Source organism: Perca fluviatilis, chromosome 14, assembly GCF_010015445.1.
Source record: "Perca fluviatilis chromosome 14, GENO_Pfluv_1.0, whole genome shotgun sequence".
NCBI classification, from domain to species: domain Eukaryota; kingdom Metazoa; phylum Chordata; class Actinopteri; order Perciformes; family Percidae; genus Perca; species Perca fluviatilis.
Genome location: NC_053125.1, coordinates 11,595,485 through 11,618,184, shown reverse-complemented (window position 1 = coordinate 11,618,184; position 22,700 = coordinate 11,595,485). Strand labels below are relative to the sequence as shown.

The 22,700-nt window shown below is 42.5% G+C and overlaps 1 protein-coding gene across 2 annotated transcripts in view; it reads right to left on the bottom strand.

Annotated features, from left to right (window-relative positions):
* LOC120573489 (pyruvate carboxylase, mitochondrial-like) overlaps positions 1 to 22,700 on the bottom strand; it is a 156,925-nt gene that overhangs the window by 74,418 nt on the left and 59,807 nt on the right. For both annotated transcript variants that reach the window (XM_039823244.1, XM_039823245.1), the window contains exon 10: positions 16,022 to 16,140. In XM_039823244.1, coding sequence (XP_039679178.1) covers positions 16,022 to 16,140 — 119 coding nt within the window. The remainder of the gene's footprint in view (positions 1 to 16,021; positions 16,141 to 22,700) is intronic.

Here is a 22,700-nt window from a genome sequence, read left to right as displayed (position 1 = left end):
AAGAGAGTCAAAGTTTGGACGTGCACATAAAATAAAATTCCATACAACCAGAAACAATGACGGCTGTGATTATAATCATGATAAGCATCCTTCCATCCCATTATCATAAATAGCCTCAACACTCACTCTCTCCGCCTTACAAACACACACACACACAAATTAGATTCTCCCCTGGTGTCTGGACAGACGCACACAAACACACACACACACACACACACACCCCTCATTCTTATTCATCTGCTTACTTCTCAATCACTCACTGTACGCTTCGCTGCACAATTATAATCACCTTAAAATTATTTTATGACGTGCTCACAAAACCAAACAAAACTCCTCCAAGTGTGCGCACACACACAAATACAAATGCTTGGATGTACACTAATACACACAAACACAAAATTAGCTTAATGCTGGATTCAGATGTATACTGCGGTGCTTACGGACACACATTCATTGGAATTTATACACAAACATCAAAGCATACTGTAATATAAAGGCTGATTCAGGTAATCGCTATTTTGCACACAGTTTACTCAAACACATGCATACACACTTACAATTATTATAACCATTATCTAGCTTATTACTGAGCGTCCAAGCATGTCATCTATGCAGCGCAGCAGGATTTCCTTGTCAATGGCTATTTGATGGACACACACACACACACACACACACACACACACACACACACACACACACACACACACACACACACACACACACACACACACGAAGTTGCAGATTATTTACTGCCGTGATTTGTTTCTTTTGTGGGGTTGAGGAAGACAGAACTGAACAGGAGCATACAGAGAGGAGGAAGGAATAGGGGGAAGAGGCAAAGGAGGGAGAGGGGGGAAAAGTCCAGATGAGCAGAGAGCAGAGGAGAGAGGTTAAGAGAGGATAAGCAGAAGAAGAAAGTGATGAAAGAGCAGGATGCAGAAACAATAAAATGGAGAGAATGTGTGGAGGAGACGCAGGCATGCAAATAGTTTTTAGCGTGTAAATTGTTAAGTGTATAATGATATACAGTTGACCTTTTCTTGAACATCTTTTTCTACATTACTGTGCCAAGAAACAAGTGCGAAATTGTTGGGAAAACTGGAGAGGGAGGAGAGGGGGAATAATTGCTGATGTGGCAGCAACTCCAACTCCCACGTTCATAAAAGAAAATCAAAGCCAAGAGCAGAGAGCTGGAGACGCTGGCTGCTACATCCAACGTTCGACGAGGAGGGAATGAAAGGAAAGAAAGAATAAGAAAGAAATACTGAACGGTATGGAATAAAAGGAAGAATTACAAAGACAAGCAGAAAGAACAAAGAAAGAGGCTCTATGACAAATTGAAGGATAGAGAAAAGGCATTACAATGCATCACCTCGAATGGTGTCAGAGTGAATGTATTAATGCAGGAACCCCCTATAGACTCAAACCTATCTAGCCGACGCAGGCTTTAAACTCTGGTCCAGCAGGCTGCTGTGCTTTTATTCCTACAGCAGCTCTGGGTCGCAAAGCTCTTCTTTCAATTCACCTCATGTCGCTTCCCTCTCTCCATTTCACCCCTCGTTTGTAAGACCCTCTGTCAATTAATGCGAGGCATTGTTTCTTTCCGTCTTTCTCACTCCTGCTCCCTCTCTGTCAGTCACTCTTTCTCCGCCTGATGAAGATGGAGAGTGGTCATTTAAGACTAATTAGCGAGCCTAAACAGACAAATAACCAGGTGCAGCACACACATTTTCTCTCAACCACGGACATATTAATGCATGTGCACGCACACACATCCACAAACCAAACAAAACGAGTGTTGCACTCTTTCATGCACACATAGATGCACCGATACCAAAAACTAAGTTTCTCTGACACACATCGAAATATGTATATACGCACACTATCAAATTCTCTTTTTGTCTGCAGTATTGTCAAAACAAAAGCCTGAATGCTCATTTTCCATTTTAAGGACAATCACAATCATGGTGCAGCGCCTCTAAAAACACGAGACTTTATAGCAGCTTTATCTGCTCATCTAGTTGCAATGAAGGCATCTCTCTAAAACAACTGAGACACACACACACACACACTTACATGGCAGGCACTTAGCTGCCTCATATCAAGGTTGTAAAGATAGCATTTTTTATCCTAACCAGCAAAAAGCACAGTATTAAAAAGTGAAGTATTAGATAATATCAAGTCCAAATTGTACTCCTCACTTACACTGTGCAGTAGTGGATTCAGGGCGTTTGCTTGGCATCACTCAAACTAAAATTGGGATGACTTTTTTATAAAACAAATTAGAATTAGACATTTACCATTCTACTGTAAACAAAAATGTATATATTGTAAGATGCATTCAGTGTGATCAGCCTTCACTATGATGGATTTTATGCAGTTCATTTAAAATATTGCCATTTACTGTAGACGATCAATATTGCAGCGTTAAAACGATCACTACTGGTTGTCAATGTGAAGCCCTTAACCTGAAATGATTCAAACGTGAGCATGAACAGGCTACTTATCTGCACTTCAGAATGACTGTTTTATTGTGCCGTGGTGCGAATGCAGATCACAGTTCAGTCTGTCAATACACTCTCTGCATGCTATTGGATTTCGGTTAAAATGAGCATCGGCCAGTCACTGTCACCCGGCCTCTCTATGATGGATTAGGTGCAGTTTGTTTAATGACCTTAGAGGTTTTGTTTTCAATACAAGGCTGCTTGTCTATGGGAACATGTTATTTATTACTATCTTGCCGTAGTGGAGGTTTTATTGTCTTTTCCTGTGGGTTAAAAGCTGCTTTAAAGGAATTTTTTTTCCGTGCCAAGAATGGAAACAGACAGCCGCTGAAATAAAAATGCTGCACAAAATGTCATGGCTTCAATCCAGAAACGTACTTATCTGTCTTCTTAACCCCTAGTCAGTCAAATTACATTGCTGATATCCAGTACTGGGTATGTTAGTAAATCACGTCACTGTCATTTGAAATATAGTACACACAACTGCACGCAAACCTATTACAGCTCAGCATATGCCTGATATCCCATATCAGCAGAAAAGCGTGCAAACATTTACCTTCTATACTGTGCTGTATTAAGTGTATGCAGTATTAAAGGTACAATGCCTAGGTTTTCTGGAGGGTATGGATTTGACAAAATCCTAAGCCAAATCCTTTATTTGGACATGCCAGTTAGCTGAGAGAGCCTTTGCTTTTGTTGTTTGGTGGAACACTGTCAAAGGAATGGGGAGCAGACCCAGCAGTCTTGCACAGTTGTTTGAGATTATTGCAGCCAAATTGCTACATTGAACCTTCTTGTATTTGTCAGTAGCCACACGTCTGTGCAGCTATAGTAGCTAGAAGTAGTAGGAATGTTCTTCAGGAGCTTTTTGTCCACATTAAACCTAACAGCCAGTGCTTACTGTGTTCCCAAAAAGCTCCATAAATCAAATAGTTAATTTGAGGTATTAAAGGTGAGACATGGTTTAGGTAGGTGCAAGTATAGAAGTTGTTTTCTAAGATTTGAATTGATGGAGCTCAATGGGGTGAGGCACAGCCTGGGCGTAAGAAATGAATAGACTTTGAGGAAAAGAAAATGTTAACGTGGTTGACTTGCTAGACTTTTTAAAAATGTTTGAGGAAATATTGTGGAGAAAAACTGGAAAGCCTCGCAAATAATTGTTTGGATTTAACACAATTCACAATTAAACTCTTTGCAAACACACTAGCAAAACTCATTTTTGTAATGCTTAAAGGTCCAATATGTAATATATTTACAGTAATAAATCCAAAAATGACCCCAATGCATCATCACATATTAAGGAAACATGTTGAAATACTATCTTTTCTGACAACAATGCTAATGCCAGTATTTTCTCTTTTTGAAATTTCCCTTCCGTGACCGAATTTCTGTTTGTGTTTTGGCCTGTGTGTTATCATCAACTGCCCATTTTGACAGCCAGGCTGGGTTGCCAGATATACCTGTAGAAACGTAAACCCAGCGTGCTACAGCTGTAACCTTAGTACAGCCATGAAAGCAGCAAACTAATGAACGAGATTAACGGACATAGATTCTACCCGACCTAAAAAAAAACCTGAATGTTTCTAACAGCTGTGTGACCAGAGACGTAACAAACCCCTGGTAAATACTGGAGATGTATTTGAAAGCTTAGAGGCCAAAAAGGATGCCGAGTTAGCTAATTTCCTCCTGAACAGGTAAGCATTATCTTCAGGCTAATTTATCACAGCTACTAGGGATGGGCATTTTATGTCATTTCAACATTTGTGTAGTAACATTAAATTATATAGCTGGCGTACCCAAGTTGGTTACAATTGAGACACAGCCAGTAAAGTGATCCCGACTGGCTCCAAAATGCCTAGCATGAGTTGTTTGATTTCATTTTTGAAGGTTGCTTAATCAAGCGCTTCACTTCATGTATTCCATTATTAGACAGGACGACAGGTAAAACAGGAAAGTAGGGAAAGAGGTAAGAGGAGAAGAGGCAAGATGTCTTGAACCATTTTATAAACATAATCTTGACATCAAACAACTGTGTACAATGCAAAATAAAACTCACACACTTCACTTGCTGCTGGAACAAAATCCTCAGGGAAACACTGGTCAACATAAAGAGACACAGACACACACAGAGAGCCTGGGGGTATAATTACATCACTTTAGGATCTAAAGGACTCCTGTCCACCAATCTAACAAAATGTGCAATGTCCCTTGACATCAACACACACACACACACACACACACACACACACACACACACACACACACACACACACACACACACACACACACACACACACACACACACACACACACACGCGCTGAATTCACGCTGCCACTGAGAGAGACACAATCGACGCACAAAGGAAAGATCGTTTATAGCTAAATTATGAACAAATTGAACCTTGAGGAGAAGTTCAAAGGCAGAGCTGGAGTTGAATGCAGAGGCGGTCTCCCTGTCTCACACAAACACTCACACTTCTCCCTTTCAGACAGTCGAGTGTCTCATACACAAGCATCTCCCCCTCACACACAGGGTATGCCTCCCAGACAAAATATATCTTACATGTATCCCACATTGTGTCTGGTGCATACACATTCTCTTGACACCGACGTGAGGACGCTGGCGGGCGTATTCACGCTTCTCCGTCTGCTATTCATCTGCTATTCTCTTGTGTTTGTGTTCGCTGTACCCCTACCTCTGGACAGCCTCTGTACCTCTGGACAGTCTTTCTGCTGGTTCCCGGGCCGCCTGGGGCTCCTTGACCGGACTCTTGCCTCGTCGGTTAGCCGCTAGCTAGCTGCCCCCGTTCACCAAACGCGTGGCGGCAAATCCTAGCTGCTTCGGCGGCTAACCCGATTGCTGACCTCCTCCTCATAGGCAACCTCCACCAGATGCAGCCGCGACCAAGACTAGACATTCCTCTCCTCCCGGTCATGCTGTGGATCATTTTGGCAATCACCTCATTCATCCATCTCCACCTCCACCTCTGTGCTCCTAGCCCACGGCTAACCACTATCACGGAGCTCCGCCCCTCCCCGCTCGGCATCATGATCAAATATTCAACTCTGCAACTGGTCCATTCGTCAACTACTCCATTCCATCCTGCATCCCAGTCATCAAACAGCTCGGACTTCTACGGCCGACCGCTATACATCCACAGAAGCTCTCGCCGCAAGTTTGTTTTCTTCCACCACGGACAATCCATTCCATCCATCTGGTCACCTGTACGCTCTGTTGCACCTGTCCCACGTCATCTGAATGCTTCACCCACTGGTTCGTATAGGCGGGCTGAACGCATCATCAGGCTACACAGAAAACCCGGACCGGACTACAGTGCTTTCCCCACTTCACATACACTCAATCATACTCTCCAATCATTTGCTAATCGGCTCACTGTCCCCCTCAACTGCAATGCCCACACCCCAACGCACCACACGCGCACTGCTAACCGGGACAACCTCAGATCTCTCCAGCCTGCCCCCATCCCACCACCCCTCTCACCATGCCAACTTTGCCCCCTCCTCAACACCCGATCGGCTAACAATAAAGCCCCTGCCCTCCATGAACTAATCCTCGACAACACTCTTGACTTCCTTCTGCTCACCGAAACCTGGCAACAACCCAACGACTTCTTCTCCCTCAACCAAGCATCCCCCTGGCTACAACTACATCTGCAAACCCCCGCCCCACCGTGGAGGTGGCCTCGCCGTCATTTTCAATCAGAACTTCCGGATCACAGAACTCACCCCTCCCCTCAGTATCATCGTTTGAATATCTCGCCTTCAAAACTCTTTCCTCCATGACAGTCATCCTCATTTACCGGCCACCTAAACCAAATCCCTCCTTCCTCTCTGATTTTACTGAACTCCCCACACTAGCCTCATCTCTCCTCCACGTCTGCTGCTACTTCGGTGACTTAAACATCCACATGGACTCCCCACCTGCAAGCTCTCATCAGAATTCAAAATTTTACTGGATAACTTCTCTCTCACCCAACATGTCACATTCCCCACCCATGAAAAGGTCACATCCCCCGACCTGGTCTGCTCCACCAACCAACCAGTGCTCGACCTCCATCCATGCCTCTTTCCCCTCTCTGATCACAAACTGATACGGTTCACCATCCCTTCTCTCCAACCCCACCCCCGCCTCTTCAGAGAAATCTCACCTCGCAACCTCAAATCTATCAATCCCCACCATCTATCTGACCTGCTCTCCACCACTCTCCACCTGGACTCAACCCTCACCTCACCCGATGACCTCACAGACCACCTCAACTCCACCTTGTCTACCTCCCTCAACACCCTGGCCCCCCTAAAAACAAAACCGTCCACTTTTAACACCTCTTCACCCTGGTACACACCTGCACTCCGGAAAATGAAACAAACTGGCGGCCAACTTGAACGTCTGACAAAGAAATCATCCCTCACAGTCCATCATGAAGCTATAAAGCCTATAAATCCCATCTCATCGCCACAAAGATGCCCCCTCATTGCTGCCCAACCTGTCTACCTCTCCACCATCCTCACCGACCCCTGCCAAAACCCCAGAACCCTCTTCTCCACATTGAACAACCTCATCAAGCCTCGACCAACAGCCTCCTTACCTCTACTCCGGATCTCTGCAACTCATTCCTCCAATTTTTCACTGACAAAAATCAATCTCTATTTACAAATCCCTATCCCCTGTATCTCCGACCTTCCAGGATCTACTCCAGCACCTACCTTGGACCCCCCCTCTCTCCATCCCTCCAGACCTCCCCGACCCTCCTCCCACACTCCTCTCCCAGTTTAACCCAGTCACTCCTCCTGAAATCTCCAAACTCATCAGCTCTTCCAAACCCACTCACTCCCTTGACCCCCTCCCCTACTCCACTTCTGAAGTCCTGCCTCCCGGTCCTATGCCCCTACATCACTAACCTCTTTCAACTCCTCACTGTCCCTTGGAACTGTCCCCTCTGCTTTCAAAACTGCCGCTGTCACCCCAATCCTTAAAAACTGTCTGATCCCCCTCCCTCTCTCAACAACTACAGCCCAATATCCAACCTCCCCTTTCTGTCTAAAACCCTGGAACGTATAGTCGCGTTCACAAACAAACCCATCTTCTTGCCAATAACCTATTCGGAACCTCTCCAATCTGGTTTTCGCCCCTACACAGCACACAGAAACCGCTTCTCCTCAAAGTCCTCAACGACCTCCCTCACCTTTGCTGACACCGGGTTCCCTCAACATCCTCATCCTCCCCGACCTGAGTGTAGCCTTCGATACTGTGAGCCATAACATCCTGCTCACCAGACTCAAAGACCTCGGTATCGACGGTACTGCACTCAACTGGCTCCACTCCTACCTTTCCAACAGATCCCATTTCATCTCTCTCCACAACCACACCTCTGCCACAGCCACAGTCACTCAAGGTGTTCCCCAAAGCTCCGTGCACGGGCCCCTCCTCTTCATCATCTACATCCTCCCTCTTGGTCGAGATACTCCGCCCACTTCAACCTGAACTTCACTGCTTTGCTGACGCACACCCAGATCTACCTCAGCACCAAATCCCCCCACAATCCTCCCTCTCCTTACATCAACTCCTGTCTGTCAGCTATTAAAACCTGGATGCAACTACAACTTCCTCAAACTCAACAGCGACAAAACAGAATTCCTTCTGATCGGCTCCAAATCCACACTCAGCAAAACCAATAACCCCACTCTCACCATCGACGGCACCATTGTCTCCCCCATCTCCCCAGGCCCGCAAACCTTGGCGTATCTTTGATTCCACCCTCTCCCTTGAGCCTCACATCCGTCAAGTCATAAACCTCCTTCTTTCACCTCCGCAACATCGCTCGAAATCAGACCTCTCTCACACCCCCCTGCTGAAAGACTCATTCACGCTTTCATCTCCCTTCCCGACTGGACTACTGCAACTCACTTCTCCTCGGCATCAGCTCTACCAACATCAACCGACTCCAACTGGTCCGGAACTCAGCCGCCCGCCTCATTACCTGCTCCAAATCCTGGCACCACATCACTCCAGTCCTAAAACAACTCCACTGGCTTCCCATTTCCCACCGGATCACCTACAAAATCCTGGTCCTCACCTATAAAGCCCTCCACCATCTGGCCCCCTCGCACCTCACTGACCTCCTCTCCCCTTACCAACCCTCACGCGGTCCCTCAGATCCACCTCAGCCGGTCTCCTCTCCATCCAAAGATCCAACCTGCGCTGTTTTGGGGACAGAGCCTTCTCCAGAGCAGCTCCCAGGCTCTGGAACTCCCTCCCCAAAGAGATCCGCACCTCTGAGTCCCTCACCATCTTCCAGTCCCGCCTCAAGACCCATCTCTTCACCTCAGCCAACCCATAGTCCACCTGCCCCCCTCCCTTTTTCATCTGTATCTTGTTTTGTTCTACTTGTTTTGTTTGCTTTCGTTTTGTTTTGTTATGTTTTTATAATCTACCCTGCCCTGTAAAGCGACTTTGAGTCCATGACAGCTATATAAATTCAATTTATTATTATTATTATTATTCAGACAGAATTGACTCTATTGTGCAAGAATTCAGTAAGGCTGGAAGACAGATGATTAGGTATTCGAATAATGTTCCTCCCTGTGCTATGTTTTTTTTGTGCCTTTGGACATCAACATTTTGAATACGGGGGCGTATTTTTGTATGCATCTGTGAATGAGAGAGTGAGAGCGTGTGTGTGCGTGCGTGCGCATTCATTCTGATCATAGATTGTGGTATTCCGCCTCCTCACTGACACTTGAATCTGCACCCATTACCAGAGGCAGGAGCAAAGGAAGCATTGAAAAGTGAGAGGATCTCTTCTCAGTAAAAAAGATACCACCTTGTCAAGCTGTAGGAAAGCGAAAGATATGATAACTAACACACAAAGCAATATGGAGAGAAGGTGGAGGAGGAAGCGCGGCAGAGGAAGAAGAAACGGTACCAGTGAAGGACGGTGGCAGGGGGAGAGGAAGACGAGGGAAAGTTGGGAGGACATATGGGAAAAAAAAAAAATATATGTTGAGATGGTTTTGTCTAAGTTTGAGGTGGTAAGTTCAGACTATTAACTGCTGTTCCTCTTTGGAAAAAGCAGTTTGTATTTTTTTTTTTTTTTTTTTTTTTTTTTTTTTTTTTTTTTTTTTTTTTTTTTTTTTTTTTTTTTTTTATTTTTTTTTTAATAAAAAAAAAAATATTAAAAAAAAAAAAATAAATTAAAAAAAAGAACCCCTCTTTATTTTCTTTTTTTTTTTTGTAAACAAAAAAAAAAAAAAAAAAAAAAAAAAAAAAAAAAAAACCTTTCCTTCCTTTCTTCTTACCTTTTTGGTTTTTTTTTTTTTTTTTTTCCGTTTTTTTTTTTTATTTAAAAAAATTTTCGTTTTTATTTTTAGGAGGAGGGGGGTTTTTCTTTTTTATTTTTATTTAAATGAATTTTTTTTTTTTTTTTTTTTTTTTTTTTTTTTTTTTTACTCTTTTTTTTTTTTTTTTGTTTTTTTTTTTCTTTTTTTCTAAAACACAAATAAACCTCTTTTTTTTTTTTCAATAATAATATAAGAGAGGGTTCTTTTATGAGCAAAACATTTTTGCTCATGTCACACTTTGACAGTCTTCAAAGGCCTTCTTTCAGGTTTTTGTCATTTTGTCTTCCACCTTTACAGAGTGAGCGGTTGACACACGGGGGGAGAAACCGACAGGGCTGAAAGGACGGCGGAGGGAAAGGGGGAGACAGAACAGGAGGCAATGGCGCGAGGAAGAGAAAGAGAAGTGCAAGGGTGAATAAACGGACAGAGGTGGAGAGACGGATGTGGTGAGTCAGTTGAGGACAGACCGGTGAAGGGGAGAACCTGAGGGAGGAATAAGGGATGAGGTTGAATGGGTGGGAAGGAAGAGGGGAAGGATTAAGGAGAGAGAAAAAGAGTGGGGACTTTGATACCCGAGTGTGTGCTACGCTGACCCTCACTACAGATAGCATCCTATTAGTAACAGTTAGTTCAAAGTGCATACCAAGCAGACACAGACACACACATCAAAGTGAGGGAATCTGTTCCAGCGAGCCTCTAATTGAGGGGAAAGCAAGGCTATGAGCCCATTTACAGGTGCTGCCAACTTGCGACCTGCATCTGGATAGCTCATCTGGATAATTACATCTGGTCACTGCCCTTTGCATTTATCATCAATTCTGCCTGCAATGTGAGGTAGAACAAAGTCATAAGTAAGTCTCAAGTCTTGGCTAAAACGTCCCAAGTCAAGTCTCGACTCAGGACCAACAAGTCCAAAGCTTTGGGTTTTGAGTCAATCCAATAGTGGTCCAGACATTTCACTCCGAGTCAAAAATGGCAACCTGATGGTGGCGCTACAGAAAAAGTCAGGGGATCACCAAAGTCATAAGGATTCATCAAATGCTCCAAACTGCATTTGAATGAATCAAAGATGACAATGTATTCCACTATAGACCAAAGTGGTGGACCAACCGACTGACCCACAGACATCGCCCGACCCAGAGTAACAATACACTACACTACACAGCAAGGGGGAGAGGGAGAGTTAAAAACAAACACTAAACGAAAAGATCTCAAACAAATAAAGCAGGGCTAAGAGAAGGAGTGAGGAATGAACAACACGTTAAGGGAGTGCTGGAGAGGCTGAACAGTTATTTTGAATCCAGTTACTCAGACATAAACTAAAAAGTGGGCTTCCTGTGGCCGGGTTGGGTCAATGGGTAGAGCAGGCGCACATATACTGAGAGGTTTGTGCCTCGACGCAGAGGTCCAGGGTTCAAATCCGACCTGTCACAATTTCCTGCATGTCTTCCTCCTCTCTCACCTAGCTGTCCTGTCAAATTAAAGGCAGAAAATCCCCAAAAATAATATTTTTTTTTTAATTTATTTTTTTTTAAATTTATTTTTTTAAGTGGACTTCCTGGCATGGCAGCGGGTAGAGATGCATACATACAAAAAAAAAAATTGGGTATTGAGGTGTCTGTGAGACAGGAAAGAGGAGAAAAAGAGAATGGCAAAGACCGACAGAGTTAATGAAGATAAAAGACAAAGAAGTCAAGGCTTAACTGCAGCCAGGTTGGAGAAAGCTAGTAAATGGAACAGGGAAGGATTGATGAAAAGGGAATTAGACAGGAGAGATCAAAGTGATAAAACTGTGTGAGGAGAGTTGGGGAATGAATGGCAAGTTCAAAAATGGAGTTTCACAACTCAGTATGAAAAATACCTCGCTCACAAGTCTATTAGTAACACAGTCCGTTTCTAACACAAAAACAAGAGCAAAAAAACATCAGCCTGAAAGGACAGCTGTGCAAATGAATAAACATTATGTGTTGTTTCATGCAACCATAACCCTAACCCTACCCCCAAAACGTCAACTTTCCCTCTGTGATATGAGGTTTTTCTCTGCAGGACAAAGGATTATTATTATTATTATTATTATTATTATTATTATTATAACAACAACAACAACAACAACAACAACAATAACAACAACAACAACAACTTGTATTTCTATAGCGCCTTTCAAGAGACCAAAGGACACTTTACAGAATTACAGTGGCTAAGCTAAAGGAGGTTGTAGGCTGTGGTTGACAGGTGGTGTTTCAGGAGTTTTTCTAAAATGTCCAGGGATGTAGCATTTCAGATATCTGCAGGGAGGGTGTTCCAGAGGGATGGGACTGCAACACTAAAGGCTCTGCCTCCGAAGGTACAGAGTCTGGTGTGGGGACAAACTGTTGCGAGACTGGAGCGGAGGGGATAAGTAATAATGACTTTCTATCATCTTATTGTCTCGCTAATATCAGGGTTTGTACCTGAATGTGTGTCTGTGCAAAAGCTGTTTCACTATAAGAAAAGCACATAAAAAGGGGAGGAGGAGAGATATAAAAGAACAAAAGGAGGGTAGGCAGAGGTGCTGGAGGTACAAAGGCATCTATTGACGCGCAATGGAAAGTCAAGATCTTTTCTATCTCATATTCACCTCAGAACATAAATCGAGCACGACAGCCTTGCCGAGTTGCAACTAAATGGAAATATTAGTACTATATTGGCTGAGTTCTTCAGTATCCTTTAGCCTCAAATTTAGCCCCTTTTTCATTTTTAAATGTATTAAATATGACAATGCATTCGATAACAGTAATTCAAAAGAAAGGCAATTCTGCAAAGTTTACATTGCAGATATATCTGCTGCTGTGTGGACATGAAATACATGATTTATATGGTTAAATATCCCGTCTTATTTCAACATTACCGCTTCCTAACAAAGTACACAGTAGAGTTCTGCACATTTTCATTTTTCATACAGTAAGATGAATTTAAAGAAACAGATGACTGAAATAATGAACGAATGGAAGAGATTACATTATGTCATGCGAATTAAAGCTGTACAGTAAACGGTAAGGACAGTTATCTGTTGATATCTTGGATGGAACATCATACAGATGCCTTTGCTGTAAAGGTACCCTATAAAAAAAACTCAACACTGATGCAAACTATGAAGATAGATGCAGATGTTCAAAATATCAAAGAAAAATAAACTTTGCAAATGTTTTGAAAAAGAACAAGATATTTTAGGCCTCCATGTTACACAGTGAGTTTTTGTGAGAAGCTCTGAATGTACATGTACATACTTTGGACACACCAGAATGCCCTTGCACACCAACACAGGTGTTTTCAGATACTGAGGCTGCTTAAAAGTTGGGTGGAGCTAAGACGGGAATGTGCTAAGGTGCTCCATTGACTCTTTCTGGAATCATAAAGGTGAAATATGGCCTACCATAATAGGAGAAACAAAACTACCATGAGAGTCAGAGAGGGTTTAAACATGCCATTGAAGATGTCTAAATCAGCCAAAGTTAAGTGACCTGTGTGGGTGCACTTTAGAGTGTCAAGGGGCTTTAATCCACCAACAATTTAGTTAATAACAGGTTTCCTTAACTGAGGTCCACTCTGGTACCACTAACACCTCCGAATCATGACCAAGCATTAGGGCTGTACAATTAATCGAATTTTAATCACGATCACGATTTTGGCTTCCCACGATCAAATTTGCGTGATCGAGCGATATTTAAAATGAGTCATTCCCTTCATAGAACAGTTTTTGCAAAGCCAATCTAGCGCTCCATAAACCACTGTCTGATCACATGTCTCCATGAGCCAATCAGAGCTGTTCCCTGCCTGCACGCGCAGCTTAGTTTCTAGATGTAGACAGTCACAGAGGACAGAGTAACGTGAGGAAAATTCCACAACAGGTAGCAGTCGGTCATCATAAGCCGGTCACAATGTTTACCAGTTTACCAGTAACGCAAGCGTTTTTTCCCGGCTGTGTTGTTTTCAGACAACAGCAGTGACCAGTGCTAGTTTGTGTCTTTTAGCTCATAGCTTTAGCAGCAGACTGTTGGACGTCGTCCGGCTGTTGGAAACCTACAGTGAAATACAGACACACTACACTGTTTAGCAGTCAGCATTTTAGCCGTGTTTAATCCAGTTACTACTGTGGCTAAACGGTAGGCTAACGTTACCTGCTGTGTAACGTGTTATTAGTGTTTACTGTAGCTAACGGTAGGCTAACGTTACCTGCTGTGTAACGTGTTATTAGTGTTTACTGTAGCTAACGGTAGGCTAACGTTACCTGCTGTGTAACGTGTTATTAGTGTTTACTAGCGTGACATGCAGTGATGTTTATGTTGCCTCTAACGTGGGTTTCGGAGCATCAGAGCACAACGCAGACATGTAAGTGGCAGTGTAATGAGCCACAGAAATCCGTGTAGCTATTTCGTCTGGTAGATACCAGGCACCACATGCGCCGTTAACATAAAATTGCGTTGCCTGTATCTTTCACGGCATGTGTGGAAAGCGGTCGCACAACAGCTGAAATGGCATACTCCTTCACAGTATCCTTCAATAAAGGATGAATGTAGCACAATACGGATGTATTAGTAGGAATGTAGCACAATACGGATGTATTAGTAGGAATGTAGCACAATATGGATGTAAAAGCAGTTATAATTATATAATTATGTGACAATAAAATTAGTTTTGGCTAAAATCAACAAATAATCGTGATAATTAATCGTGATCTCAATATTGATCAAAATAATCGTGATTATCATTTTGGCCATAATCGTGCAGCCCTACCAAGCATGTAGCAAGTGGGTGAACACAAACTTTTAGTGGCAGGTGTACATCATCCTATTAAACCAGAGAAACATGAAAAACTACAGCCCTACAAAGAAAAACAAAAATAAAAGACCTGAATTATTGATGACAAATAATTCTATCACATTTGTCTCTCAGATCATCATTATCAAGTCAAAGTACCTATATTTTAACTGACAGGATTTACTTAAAAGTAGACACCGTTTCACTCAAAATACCACAAATGGTATGGGAAAACCACATCGACTTTTTGTTGAGTGGCGGTTGTCTGACTTAATGATCGTCGGGACTAGGTTTCCTGACAGGTTTTCCACACACCCAGAGCTGATTTAGTTCACTGGGGTGTAATGCAAATGTAGCAAGATGAATAAAGATCTACTTTGAGTGAGTGGAAATAAAGACAAGAGAAATGAAAGAAGACAAACAAGAGTGTAGTGAATCAGCCAGAGAGTACAGCTAACAAAGTTTGTCAGTCATGTTTGGTTGCCATAGGAACAGGAGAAATCATTTTTTTTCCATGCAATTGTCGCCCCCCCTGCCCTAACTTCCGATATGAGTTGCACTGATTTGTGAGAAGCTTAATGTTTGTCAGCTTAATTCATTTATTGAGCTAATTATGCAGGAAATCTAGTTTGAATTAGCGTAATTGTAGTTTTCCGTGGGTACATACATCAGTGCTGAACAAAGATGTATGGGCCTGGGTGTCATCGGAGGGCCTGTGTGTTTTTGTGCATTTATGTCTCGTGTGTATTAGTTTGAGACCCATCTGTCTTGTTTGAGCTGAGCACATCTCACAGGTTATCAGTCAAGCGGAATGCTCTTTATATCTCATCCTCTGTCTCTTTTTCACCTCTCTCCTTCATTCCTATTGTCTCTCGCCCTCACTCTGACCTCATCTTTCAGCTTCTCTCTTTACTGATCCCACCCGTTCGTGCTCTCCTCTCCTTCCCAATCTCCCTCCCCTACACCCGTGTCCCTTGGTACTTGTCAGCTTTCTATCCATCCCTTCTTCCTCACCCTGTCCATTGTGCCATATTTCTGTATTTTGTGCTTCTGTCTCACATACTTTAAAGTTGCCTCCACTCTTCTGGACTCTGCCTACACCTCCTCCATACCTCCAGCCTTCACTCTCTCTACTTCAGCAACTTTTCAGAGTGGGAACCATCTAACCTTGAAGCTGCACACCTGTCTGCGGACAGATGATACCGCACGCACGCACACACACACACACACACACACACACACACACACACACACACACACACACACACACACACACACACACACACACACACACACACACACACACACACACACACACACACACACCTTCCTAAACCCATCTGCAAACGTCTGCTACTTACTCAGTGATTTCTTCGGTGACCGTGTGTTCAACCTGCAGTCGAGAGTTGACCTCGATGAAGTAGTGTTTGCCGTGTCTGTCAACCAGGAACTCCACAGTCCCTGCGTTCTCGTAGCCCACCTGCAGCAAAAAAATGAAAAATAAATAAAACATGAGAAGTTAGTTGTGTAAACACTCGAGAGGGAGCACTCACTCATCTTAATCAAGCACGAAACAGTAAGAACAAAAAAATAAAAAACTGTCCCCTCTCTATGCAAATGTGCCTACATAAAATCAGGGGAAAGTAAGCTTCGTGTTTTATTTGTATAGAGGGAGGAGGACATTTTTCATCATTTTTCCTGCATAGCAATAATTAAATCATTAATCAAGGGGGGGGGGATTTAATAAAAGCTTGTATTTCTTTTGCATTGCATATATTCACACTGCAATCACAATCACAATCAGTGTCGGGTTCAATTAATATACAGGAATTTGTCAGTCAGTTACTGGGGCAGATACGATAACATGTCCTTAAACTAGGTCAGACAGCGGAAACCAGGAAGACTGGGTCACACAGATAACCAGCACACACACCAATGCATGAGTCACTCTGCATACATTATATACAACCCTATCACCTCAAAGTTGGATTGATACACAACTAATTTGCGTAACAATTAGGTACGTGGGAACTTTTTGTACATCAACATGAGGAGATATTTCTTTTGAACGGATCGGCAAACTGTGTGACAGAATAATCTCAACTCAAAAGGTTTTTCTGAGCTTACATCCATATCTTACAGTCTTAACCCAAACCCAACACATACATAATATATTTCAATGCATTTTTGTTTGAAACAAAAAAAAAAAAACTTCTTTAATGTAGGACTTTCCTCTAGTCTGCCAAAGGTTCTTCTCTTCCTGGAACAGAAATGTTCTCATTCTAGTCAGCACTGCAGTATGCAAATGTACCATCTAAAAATGCTAAATAATAATAGTATATCTTTTAAAACAATTAAATGGCTAGTTTAATTACTTATTCTTTACAATGACAATAAAGCATAATCTAATCTCTGGCCACCTCTTCAGACATGGTTTCTTTTCAATTCAGTATATTCCTTTCAGTTTTAATTATACATGATCATCATGTACCAATGACTGGACATTTCCATGTAGCTTTTAATGTCCATTTTAACTTTTAATTATGGCTATAACAGTGAGAGATTTTTTTCTAAATTGTTCATCGCCCCCCCCCCCACCCATAGAGCTGTTGTTTTGGTGGAACTAAAAATCTGATGCAACACCTGCATATGACAGTAGTTTCTGAAGACTAAGTTTAACGAAAACTCAATATAAAGTCATTGAGTGCAATTAGTTTGCTTTGCCAAGATTGGATCACAATGAATGGTGTTTTTCTGTTAAAAGTTGACATGTCATTAGGAGTAAAACATGATGTGAAGGAAATTAGCATGTTAGAAGACCAACACCAGTGCTTTCAATACTCATCCGTCAAAACTCCACTTTGGCTCGTCTCCGCTCCAGTTTAATTTTGCCCAGTGGGAGCTGCAGCCAGAGTGTAATTGCTATATAAACGCTATATAAATAAAATGTATCATCATTATAATTTCAAGACTAGGCTGGTTTACACAAATCGTACTGATGATTTAAGCAAAGCAATCCGATTGGTGTTCCAACCATTTTCACCAATTTAACCAATCAGAACAGCTCAAATTCCTCCGATCAAATGCAGCCATATGCACCGATTATTCCTATGATTGCCATAATAGGAAATGTATCCCATTTCAAGTGATGGAAATATTGCTATTATAAACATCAGAATGAAATTAGAGAGCAAACAAATGTCTAAAACACAAGCTGCAAAACAAACTAATTTTCCCAGCAGGCACAGATGTGAAAAACCCAAGAAAAGGCAACAGCACCACCAACCTCTGAATACATCCATCTAAAACTGCTTGATGAACAGACCGTTATCTGTTTATGGTTGCCTTCCCTTCCTCTTTGTAGTGTTGAGCATTTTGTGAAGATCAGCCTGGGTTAACAAACCAGGGGGAAGTGAATGATCCAAACCAATTCCTTCACTCCATTTTTTCAAACAGAAAAAAATGCATGTTTAGTCTTTACTTGTTAAACCAGCCTAGTGCCTTCAGGTTCGCTTTTTGTTTGCAACATTTGGCGAGCATAAATGTCAAGACAATCAAATGGGCAGAGGAGAAGAGAGGGATGGCCCGAAGCTAAAACTGCAGCAATTAGACTTTGGCAACTAAACAAAGCACAAAAACAACCTAAAAAAGCTCAAACATTGTTGGAGATGCGGATACAATGAAGACTCCATTATGCAGAACACAGGTATGTACACAAATGTTTCACCCGAGAAAGGCAACACCTGCTCAGAGACCTTGTCAGCCTCTTATTAAGCACATTACTGGTATAATTAAGATGTGCGGAAAATTCATCTCAAGAGGAAATTAAACAAAAATCAGGAGCAGAGTACATACATACACACACACACACACACACACACACACTCAACACGTATTAATATTCACTGTAACCTCGTTAAACATCTGTGTAAAAATATTCAGAGACACTCAGTCGGCAGTTTTGTCTGCAGAGAGATTAGTCCCATTTATGGTGTCTGTAGCTCCCCACAGGTTTTATCAGAGATACTCATAGAGAACACACACACACACACACACACACAACACACACACACACACACACACACACACACACACACACTTTAATAAACTGTGTGCCCAAATACATACATATTGGAACATGGGTGGCCACATACAAACACAAAATGTAAACAATTAAAACGTGTGTGTGTGTTGTACAGCCTTACAAGACAAACACATGCAGCTAATACTCAAGGCCTCAGTGATAAACTGTAAGCTGTGGAACACACACACACACCTTAGACTTTATGCAGACAAATTCACACACATACCAATATGTGTCACTCCATATTGCACTCACTCTCTCACTCACACTGAGTCAGTGAGCGAAGTAGCGGCCAGTGTTAACAGACTGAGTGGCTGCTGTTTTATAAGGTGTGACAGACAAGTCAATGGGCTATATTAGCACAAGAAGAGGTCACCGAGGTGCACGCATCCTACCATACTACAGGATTTTTTATTTCAAAAGCATAATGTACAGTCAGCTCCCTGCAGCGGACCACAGTGTGTGCGCGAGATTGTGCACAACGATTCCCAGCACTGATGAATGTACAATGGTCTGTATGGCTTTGAATAAGAAGTGACAGAGACAGATCGCTGGTACAGTACGGCGCAGAGAAAGCAAGAGAGTGAGACAAAGTGCATTAACAGTCCATGAGTAGTGGGAGAAAAATGGGTGAGTATAGATAGATGGAGGAAGGAAGGGAGGGAGTTAAAAAAGATAGATGATGGATCAAATGAGGACACTCATTTGTGGGTTGTATTCAGTGAGAGAGAAGAAACAGGACAAAGACGTACAGAGTGAAAGAGAGGATTAGATGGAGTAAATCGGGGAAGAATAGCAGAGAGCTTCAATGATGGAGGGGGGAGGGGGGGTCTCTCTCTCTCACTCATATTACAGGATGACCAAATTCAATGAGGACTCTTGGCAGTGTTTTTCCCCCCTATGCTCCACAGCGCCTCACTCTGCCAGAAAATTACTCAAAGGGTTCACAATAGTAGAAAAATGTTGAGGGAAATCGTTCATCAGCACGATGGAGTAAAGTAGAGACGGCATAAAGACCCAGACTGCAGTGTGGTCTTTTTTTCACCTCCTTCGGCCACTGTGAGCGTGTGCTCACCAAGCTGCCTGTAATCCCTAAACGCTAAAAAAACATTGTTGATGCTGAAGGCGAGAGCAGCATTTGTGGAACTTAAAAAGGTGTGGAGGAAACCGATCAGTACAGCAGCAAGCGGTCCACATAAGGTAAATATAAAAAATAGAAGCATCTTGAGACTAACAATTTGACTGCACACTGATATCGATTTAAAATAATACAGAATGCAGAATGAATCCATTGCCATGCCACTATGCCATGCTAGCTTGTCAAGAAGGGGGTAAAATAACGCTCCAAAGACACATTTTGGCAAGAGAAAAACTGGCAAGGCCGTTTTGAAAGGGGCTCCTTTGACTCTCACCTCAATCTACAGTATCTGAATGAAATGTCACTCAATACTCAATGACTGTGGAGTCTGTAGAGATGCACTTGATAGTGTTGACTGCTGAAGTGTGTTCATGTTAAATAAAAAGTAAATTTAACTGCTTTGGGGTCAATTCTTAATGTAAACAATACTTTTAACTAGAAAATGCATTTCCTGCAGAAAATGCGTGGGAATGCTGAATAGCTGAATTGCTAAAGATAAACTGGTTGAATAGCTTAAATTCGTAAGAAGAAGTTGAAGTGAGAATAGTTGAAAAAGTGGAAATCGTTTTAATAAGTATGAATTTCATTAAAAAGTTTAAAGCTGACGCTAAACTGAATTGTTGGCTATAAAAGTTGAAAAATGACAAAATATGTAGAACATTGTGAGGTCTTTAGCTGAAGAATAGTTGAAAAAGTGAAAATTGGTTCAATAAATATGAATTTCATTGAAAAGTTGAAGAACACCACTAATAAAATATAATATAATATATAATAATAAAATAATTTCTTGAAATACATTTGTAGAAAAGCGGTAAGCTAAACTGTAAAACTGTCAAAAGTGGAAGTTTCAATAAATTGACTAAAAAGACTTATCAGCTATATCCATTGCATAGAACAAACAAGAGAGAAAGAGAGCGAGAGGAAAGGAGAGAGAGAGGGAAAGAAAGACAGACAGAGAGCGAGCGAGAGAGAGAGAGAGAGAGAGAGAGGGAGAGGGGGAGGGAGAGGGGGAGGGAGAGGGGGAGGGAGAAGGAGGGATGGAGAGAGAAGGAAATAGAGAGAGAGGGACAGGGAGAGAGAGAGAGAGGGATGAGAGAGGGGAGAGAGAGAGAGGGGGATGAGAGAGAGAGGGAAAGACAAAGAGAGAGAAAGAGAAGGAGAGAGAGGGAGAGACAAAGAGAGAAAGAGGAGAGAGAGAGAGGGAAAGAGAGAGAGGGATAGAGAGAGAGAGAGAGAGAGGGATAGAGAGGGAGAGAGAGAGGTAAAGGGAAAGAAAGAGACAGAGAGAGAGAGGGAAAGAGTGATAGAGAGAGAGAGAAAGGAAGAGAGGGGGAGGTAGAGACAGGGAGGGAGAAGGAGGGATGGAGAGAGTGAAAGAAAAAGAGAGAGAGAGGGATAGAGAGAGAAAGAGAGAGAGACGGATAGAGAGGCAGATGGAAAAAGAGAAATAGAGAGGGGGAGCGAGAGAAGACAGACAGACAGACAGACAGACCAGGACAGGAGAATAGAAGAGAGAAGACAGACTAAAGTTCATATTCCTGCCTGTAGTATCTGGGTGTGTATCTGTTGTCATGGTAACGACTGGCCAGTGAATGTTTGTAGTAGTTGAAGTAGTGAGAGTAGTAGAAAAAGTGGAAATCGTTTTAAGAATTATGAATTTCATTAAAACGCTAAAAGTTGACGCTAAACTGAACTGTTGGCTTCAAAAGTTGAAAAATGACAAAATATGTAGAACATTGTGAGGTCTGAGAGGGAGAGACAAAGAGAGAGAAAGAGAAGGAAAGAGAGAGAGAGGGGGATAGAGAGAGAGAGAGAGGGAGAGAGAGATGGAAAGAGAGAGAAAGGGGGAGAGAGAGGGAAAGAAAGAGATGGAGAGATAAAAGGAAGAGAGGGGGGAAGAGAGGGAGGGAGAAGGAGGGATGAAGAGAGAGAGAAAAAGAGAGAGAGAGACAGGGAGAGAGAAAGAGAAAGAGATAGAGAGAGGCAGAGGTAAAGAAAAAGAGACAGAGAGAGAGAGAGAGAGAGCGAGAGAGAGAGGTAAAGAGAGATGGAGGGAGGGAGAGAGACAGAGGGAGGGAAGGAGATAGAGAGGGAGTGAGGGAGAAAGAAAAGAAAAAGAAGGAGGGAGGGAGGGATACAGACAGAGGGAGGAAAGAAGACAGAGGGAGGAAAGGAGACAGAGGGAGGAAGACAGAAGTAGGGTAGGAGACAGCGAGAGACGGAGAATGAGGGAGGAGGAGGGAGACAAAAACAAAAAACAGAGGAGGGACGGAGAGAGAAAAGGAGGGAGGGAGGGAGACACAGACAGATTAGGAGACAGACAGAAGTGGAAGGCAACAGATCTAGACTACTGTTCATATTACTGGCTGTAGTATCTGTATAGACTACTGTTCATATTACTGCCTGTAGTATCTGTATAGACTACTGTTCATATTACTGCCTGTAGTATCTGTATAGACTACTGTTCATATTACTGCCTGTAGTATCTGTATAGACTACTGTTCATATTACTGCCTGTAGTATCTGTATAGACTACTGTTCATATTACTGCCTGTAGTATCTGTATAGACTACTGTTCATATTACTGCCTGTAGTATCTGGGTGTGTCTGTGAAAGTGTTGTCATGGTAACAATGGCCAGTGGATATGTTTATAAACATGCTTTGATGTCTGTAATCAAGTTGATGAGCAACACCTGCTGAATCTGTCAGCTGTGCTGTGCTTCAGCTATTCAGAGTCCCTGAGAGCGAGCTCTCAAACAAAGCTTCACAGTGGCAAAACGATAACTGCTATCAGTCAAATGATGTCATCCTGAGCAC